The sequence below is a fragment of the Aspergillus campestris genome (genome assembly GCF_002847485.1).
Source record: "Aspergillus campestris IBT 28561 chromosome Unknown P168scaffold_9, whole genome shotgun sequence".
Taxonomy (NCBI): Eukaryota; Fungi; Ascomycota; class Eurotiomycetes; order Eurotiales; family Aspergillaceae; genus Aspergillus; species Aspergillus campestris.
The window spans coordinates 460,012-467,608 of NW_020194344.1; the positions used below are offsets into that span (position 1 = coordinate 460,012).

Sequence of the window (7,597 nt, forward strand, 5' to 3'; positions counted from 1 at the left end):
GCGGCCTCCCATCACGGGCCTAGCTCGGCTGGCTGGTCGGCCCCGCTATCTTACTCCGATGCCATGAACCACGCCTATACCACCTACCCGGCACCCGACGCGATAGCCCACCCTCGTCCCCCTTCTCCTACGCCTTATCATGATCCTCACGCGCCTCCACCGCCGTCCTTGGCGACGCCACCGGTCCAGGCCAATCGCTCGCAAAACCCCACTGAATCCCATCGCGCCGATGCGGGCAAGAACGGCGCCGTGTCCAAGATGCGCAAACCGCGCAAGGGCAACAATGCGGGGGGAGGCAAGTCGTCGCTGTTCTGGGTCCATACCGATTCGCAGTCTGTCTCTGAGGGGACCCGTGAGGATACCCTCAAGCGCATCCGGTCCCATGTCATGTCCGAACACAATCGCAAAAAGCGCCTCGAGAATACCAAGCGGTATAAGACCAAGGCGTGGAAACACTTGGCTTTTCAGCCGGTCGAGACGAGTGCCTCTACCTCGTCTGCTACCGCTGCGTTGACGGCGTCCACTGAACCTCCCGCTTTGATCAAGACGACCTCGCCCGATAGTCGAGGATCGTCCGCGTCGTCGTCGCCAGGGCATATTCCACCGGAGAGGCGTGTGAAGGGAGAAGACAGCCCAACTGGGCTTGTGGTTGCTCCGGTCGTCCCGGGGAGGCACATTAATAACGGTCACCGGGGGAGCCCGGTACGAGTAGTATCTCCATGGGACTATGTCAGCCAGGGAGCCCAAGACCCATTTTGTCTGGGACATTCGCGGTTGTCGGATCGTATGATGCGGCATTTGCAACACTGTAAGTGCTGTACATTGGCATACTAAGAAGTCTGGCTAATTAGGTCACCAGTTCTATGCAACTTGACACAAATAGCCTACCCTTTACAACGTCGATACGGACCCAAGTTGCAGGCTCACTGGTCGACGTTGGTCCAACAAGACCCTGCATCCCTCCATGCCTGTATATGTGTCGCGGCGTCTAATATGGCCCTCCAGGCGGGTGAATTCCCGCTCAAGGACCCGAACAAACGGTCGTCGAGTCCGTTGTTGCTCGACACTTTTCATCACCGCGGGGAAACGATCCGACTGGTCAACGAGGGCCTATCGGATCCCGTCAAAGCGTCGAGTGATGTGTTGATCGCAGCGGTTTCGATCCTACTGACAATCGAGGTATGTTTTCCTTCACGGGGTGATCGGGGTGTTTTCTTGCTGACTGCCCAGATTGCGTCCGGTAACCCCGACTATCTCAAGATCCACCTGGCCGGCTTAAGGCAGATGGTGGGCATGCGGAATAGTCTTGCGGATGTACCTCCGGACGTCCGGTTCCAGATCTCATGGTGAGCTTCGCCAATGCCCTCTTCAAGCGGAAGCACCGACTAACTAATGTAGGACCGACATCCGCGTCGCCTGCATGGCATTCACACGACCCATCTTCCCCTTCATCCGCTACGCCCGTCCCACCCACCTCTCCGTCCGCCCTCCCTCAACAGACCTCTCCAACACCGCAGCGCGCTTAATCGCCCTAACAGAAATACCCGGAATCTTCAGCTCCGCCCTCGTCCAAACAATCTACGACCTCGGCGAGCTCACCTGGTGGGCCGAATGGATCAAAACCGACCCGACCTACCAAGACTTCGACGAAGAAACCGAAGACTACTTCAACACCGAAGTCCTCTACATCGAATACGCCCTCCACACCGACCGCTACACCGACACGGGCGTCTCCAAAGGCGACGCCTCCATCGAAGGCTGCGTCCGCCTCGCCAGCCTCCTCTTCCACAACAGCGCAATCTGGGACTTTTACCCGCAGATCGCGCCTGTCTTTCCCAAACCCATCACCGGTCTGCAGAAGGCTCTGGAGACGACCATCCCAGCCGGCTACTTCCACCTCTGTCAAGATTTGCTCATCTGGCTGCTCTTCATGGGCGCCTGCGCCTCGCGGCTGATGGTCCGCGAGCGGGCGTTTTTCGTGACAGAGCTGGCTGCCGCTGTCCAGGACCATGGCGTCCACTCATGGCAAGAACTGCGGACATTACTCCTGGGGTTCTTTTATGTTGATAGAACGTATCTGGGCCCGTTACGGGAGGTGTGGGACGAGATTCAGATGCGCCGGCCCCCGCAGTATCTCACCGACGACCGATGATTCCACTTTTTTAACTTCAGCATATGTATGTATGTATGTATACTAATGAGATATGGATGACGATATCAAGAAGGCCCACTTGTGGATTCACAACGTAGTCTATACCCAGTAGAGCATGCCCAGAATCAAGCGTATTCCAGCTTGTCAGGATACAGCTAGAGGGAAGGATACTAACTATCATAGTGTAGGATACTTCACAGGTACGCAAGTAACATGTTGGATCTCGGGGTTGGTTCGGAGAAAGTAATAAAGTAAATACCTTAGGTTAGGTAGGTAGGTATTTCTGGGCGTAGAGAGGCTGGCTAGCCTTTAAGGTGGATGGGTAGGAATCCATGGAGAGTTGTTTGTGATCTGCCTGCTATGCAGTTCATCCCTTATATGGTACATACCTAGCTAGCTACCTAGGTAGGTAGACTACAAATAGATAACGATACCAATAGCATAATGAATAGTAGTACTGTACTATACCCAGGCGCAATAGGTAGGGACCTACGTACGTAGGTACCTAGGTAGGTAAGAAGCCAACAAGTCCAAGGCAGACAAGACCAGGAGGACAAGACAAGACAAAACAAGACAAGATAAGAAGATAGCAAAAGAGTAGGAATTAGATGAGTAAATGAGTAAGACAGATAAGAAAAGAAGAATGATTTAATCCCTCAGTGGCACCAAGAACCTAGAGCCTAGACTAGATAGAACCTATCCACCGAGACGATGAATTGCCTCCACAGTAGCTGGCTCCATAGTCTGTCTTACAATCCCTAGTAGCTTAAACTATCAAGTACTATAGTACCTACAGTACCTAGTTAGTGGTATCTACCTACCTGCCTGGTAGGGTAATGTCATATAGTGCCACGCTGTATACTAAGGAGGTACTTACTGTATGTAGTAGGTACTTAGGGAGTAGTAGAGGTACACCATGGATAGCACAGCTGCCTCAGGTACTCTACCAGGGCTCACTCTTGATTCTTGAATCTCTTCGAGTAAATGTAGTAAGCCTGAGGAAACAGGAAGGTACGTACCTGCCTAATGGAGTAACATCTCCCACATGGGTAAGTTACAACATCCTTCGTACCCCCCTACCTCCTACCTACCAACCAAATACTATCAACTTACCAAGTAAACACAATCATTCTAGGCAGGTACATCATACCTACCTACCTACCTACCTAAAACAAGTACCTCATAGGCAAGAACTATGAAAAGAAACCGCCGAGTTTCACCCGCCCAAGATAAGCAAGTTAGGCAAGTCCTACAGTGGCGAGATCCACCGAGAAATTTCCGACTGCCAATTTCCTTCCCTTATCCACACGGTACACCAACACCCAATGAATCAGGGAGGACCGAGAAATGCCCGACAGGTTGAGGTATTATTTCATACTTATGTACCAGCTGTTTTCTCTCTTTCTCTTTCTTCTCTTTTACTTTTTTGCTCTTTTGCTCTTTTGCTCGTTTGCTCTCTTTTACTTGTACTCTTCGATGGACCTACTGAGTAGGTACTTTTGTTGAGTCAGTCGTTGGGTCTGGGTTGTTGTATACTACCTGTCGACCTTCATTAACTCTACTCTGCTTTAGCATGTGTCTGTCTGTGTCTACAGATAACACTCGATCGAGTGATCACTGCTATACTACCTATACTAACTCTAGGTTCTGACGACTAATGTCGAGTGGTATGAGCTGTCAAATGTTGAACTAATCCGAACTTCAGGTGCCAACATGACTTCACCTTACTCTACTGACTACTCTTTCATCCAGTTACTTACTACTTTACAGTAAGTCATACAACACAAGATCATTGATTTACATCATATTCAAGACGCTAACAAGCTAGATACACCCAGTCCGCTGAAACAGCCAGACCACACCTTCATTACAAGTCTTGTCCGTCTTCATCGTGAACCAACAAAAGGAAAAAGCATATTAAACCAAAAATGATCAGGTATACCTGGAAAGACACGGTATATCTACCGGGATTGTCTTGATCACATCACTGAACAGGGATTGCCCACTGTCATTTTATAAGAAAGGGTATCTGGCAAAAGCAAATGCAGGGAAACACCCTACACCAATACTGAGTCACGCCGGACCGTCGCGGAGACACCGCGTTTAGACGGTCTCGCGCTCGGTCTTCTGCTGCCGGCGAGAGCGGGCAGTCGGGGACCAGGGGAAGTGGGCCACGGGGATTATGAAGAAGCTATTGGTGTTGTCGGCAATACCGGCCAGGGCGTTGTACCAGGCGGTAAAGGCAGACAGGAGACCGAAGAAACCACCGGCCATGATGACGGGCGGGTTGGGCTTGCCCTCGGCGTTACGGTGGAGGTACCCGATACCCAGCAGCAGGAAGGTCAGGTCCAGGAAGAAGAACAGCAGGAAGAAAGCCACCGTCGACCTCAGGGTGCAGAAGAGGAGGATGGTGGTGAAGATGAACCAGCCCTGAAGTTGGAGTCAGCGTGTGCGCATCCCGACATGGATTGTCGCGAACTTACGAAGAGCATCAGACCGAACGAATTGTCGAACATGGCCTTGCCTCCGGTTTCCTCCAGCGTGGATTCAATTCCAAAGCCACCCGGAGTCAAGACAATCGCAAACGAGATCCAGAAACCGCCGTACGAGGACAGAGCAGTAGCACCGAACGTGTTACCAACGGCCATTTCCCTAAAGATCGTCAGACCTGCTATACAATTTACAATGACTGCGACAGCGCAAAAACTTACCACATGCCGGCCAGCAATTGGACGAGACCACCATAACCATAAGCGGAAGCGACCACGATGTTGGGCGCGGTGATGTCACGGGCTTTCATGTTGATGGCACTCAGGATGAAGGTGGTGAGGGCGAAAGCACACAGGCCCAGGGGAGCGGGATTGCCGAACTTGCGCGAGTCGACCGACTTGTACAGACCGGGCTGGAACTCACCACCGAAGGGACGGAGGTTGGCCTCAGCGGTGTTGACGTGGGACAGCGGGCCGTAACCAAAGCGGGCGGCGGCGCGCGCGGTCTCCTCCGCCGTCATGGTGTTGTGCAGGTTGGCACCTTCACCATTGCTGTTGTTGCTGTCGGGCGACGGCCCGAAGTCCTTCTCCAGATGCTGGTTTTGCTCGGCGGACATGATGATGAATTGACTTGACGGTATTATCGTCAGATATTATATCAGGTAAGGATTAAAAGACAAGTATAACACCAGTGCCAAAGACGACAAAGGGGAGAAGGGAAGAAGAGAATTAATCCAAGCACACAGCACGGCTGGGCGGGGAGAACAACAACAGCTTCCAAAGCTCTTGAATAACAACAGGAGAGGAGATCAGGGACAGGAGAGAGAAGGGGAAGAACCAGAGGAGCGGAGTTGGGGGGGGAAGGAGGAGAATAAGAAGGGCGACAAGCAAGGACAGGCGGAACAGACAATGAGACACGTCCGGGCAGGTGAAAGTTGCAGGGGAGTCCAGTTACTTACCGAATTGGGGGGAAAGGCCCGTTAGTTGAGTTTAGTCGAGTTCTTTAGCGGAGGCCCCAATTCTTTTAGTCGGTTTTAATTTTTGCGTGGGATGGGAATGGGGGGGGAAGAATGAAAAGAAGGGTAAAGAAAGAGTAAGTGGAGTACGGATTGCAGCGAGTTGAACGAAATGGAGTTGACACAGACAAAGGAAGAACCCGGTGAGTTTCCTCGACAAGAATCCCTTATAATCTTGAGATGTCTGGGGGGATCCTTGGGAGGGAGACGAGAGATCCTAAATAACGAGCATCAATGAGGTCGTGACTTCCCACGCATTACGAGAATCCCCCCGTGGCAAAGCCCGTACTCCATCTGGGGAAAATGAATGAGCTCCATGGAAGCGAGCATGGTTGGTCCAAGGATGAATGGAAGTTTTCCTCTCTTCCCTATTTTTTTCCTTTTTTTTCCCTCTTAATTCATCCTTGCTTTTATTTTCTTAAATTTGATTTGACTCTCCCTTGCCACGACCGTGGAAGCTCCCAAGAACTGGGGGAGCCAGTGGAGCCAGTCTGGAGTCAACCAGTGGATTTCAGGGCACCAATGACCAATCAAGAGGATATTCGCTAGCATGGATCTGACTGACCCCAGAAGGATATTATTATTATTATATTATTATTACTAACACTTGATTGAATGGCACTGACTTGAAAGCCACATCGTGTGAAGTAAGAAACACAACAAGCCCTAAAAAAGTACTCTGTAATTATCCTAATTATGCAATGCCAATTTCCACCGGAGAACCGTGTCCGATCCGCAGGATGACTAAAGTTCATCGATGAGTAATCAGGCAGTGGACCACACTAGGGTGATCGTCATTTGAACAAACAATATCTTTCTGGCTGCTCTTTGCAAGATACCAGTTGGCTATGGTATTGTATCGGATATCTGCATTATTGTCCTCGGTATTGGTTTCCATCAAATGACCCAAACAATGAGGCCACAAACATCCAAAAGAATAGAATGAAATGGAGAAGCACGGAGACGGAACCCTCGGTTCCACCGATAATAGACGACGACCACGTCCCGGGGAGGCAGAATGCCAGCAAGTGACAAAAAGTACAGTGCTTAAGTGTCGTGGACTAGCAGAAGTAACGGTCCACCTCGTGCACATCCTCATGGCTGGACCACTTTTTACTCCCCCCTCACAAATCAGATTTGCTCTCCCGTGTGCGAACGGGAAGCTTGTCCGTGTTCTAAATTTCTTTGCTTCCGAGGGATGGACAGTGGTATTGTTGAGTTCGTCGGAACGACACTAATAGACTTCGTACAATCCACAAACCATACAATCGCTCATCGGGGAAAACATACCCTAGGCAACTCAACGGCCCAGGGCTCTTCTCCAGATGGTACCCAGATATGTACGGGATACCAGAATGAGAGTGAGATTGAGATTTCCCACGGAGAAAGTGGCGGATTACCGCACCAATGATGTACCATGTACCCCAGCAGGGTTAATGAAACCATGGGTCGTAGCGAGTGTAATCAAGCGTTTGAAGCGATGGGACCGTCCTCTCTGGCAGTGGCAGTTGGCACAGTAGGCTAAGGTTTAGGGGGGCCACGGCCCATGAGCTTCGCTGGAGTTGTCGGACCCGTTTTTTTATCATGATTTGTGATCCTCCCGTCTGCGTAAGTTTGTGGGCGGACGACAAGCTCACAGGCTCTCGGGAGGGACCTGTTTTCACCTTATCCTGATTAGAGGTCGGGTTGATGATTGTAATTTGGCCTTAACTTTGGTACTACTCCGTACCTAGGTGGTCAATTGACCAGAAAATCATAAGGAACGGGTTCGGACCTTGTCCGGGTTGGTACGGAGGGGAAGATCATCTTCTATCCGCCGTTTTGTCGTGTCGTCGGGAGCTGAATCGGTAGTCGATTCTCTTGTCTGTCTCTCATGCTGCCAAACACGAGGTTAGAGGCCAGACACCACAGGATGAATGCAAGGGGTTGATCGTGTCCGA

General features: G+C 51.0%; 2 protein-coding genes across 2 annotated transcripts; one reads left to right on the forward strand and one right to left on the reverse strand.

The window, feature by feature from the left end:
* Window positions 1–63: 63 nt before the first annotated feature.
* P168DRAFT_239651 (uncharacterized protein) lies at window positions 64–2,152 on the forward strand (the record flags this gene model as incomplete). Its single annotated transcript, XM_024833678.1, has 4 exons — window positions 64–808; window positions 860–1,179; window positions 1,231–1,346; window positions 1,399–2,152. 4 exons carry the CDS (start codon window positions 64–66, stop codon window positions 2,150–2,152), a joined length of 1,935 nt encoding a protein of 644 aa, XP_024691130.1.
* Window positions 2,153–4,255: 2,103 nt separating this feature from the next.
* On the reverse strand, window positions 4,256–5,258 carry P168DRAFT_239291 (acetate uptake transporter family protein; the record flags this gene model as incomplete). Its single annotated transcript, XM_024833666.1, has 3 exons — window positions 4,256–4,582; window positions 4,636–4,804; window positions 4,864–5,258. The coding sequence occupies 3 exons, from the start codon at window positions 5,256–5,258 to the stop codon at window positions 4,256–4,258; spliced, it is 891 nt and encodes a 296-aa protein (XP_024691131.1).
* Window positions 5,259–7,597: the final 2,339 nt, after the last annotated feature.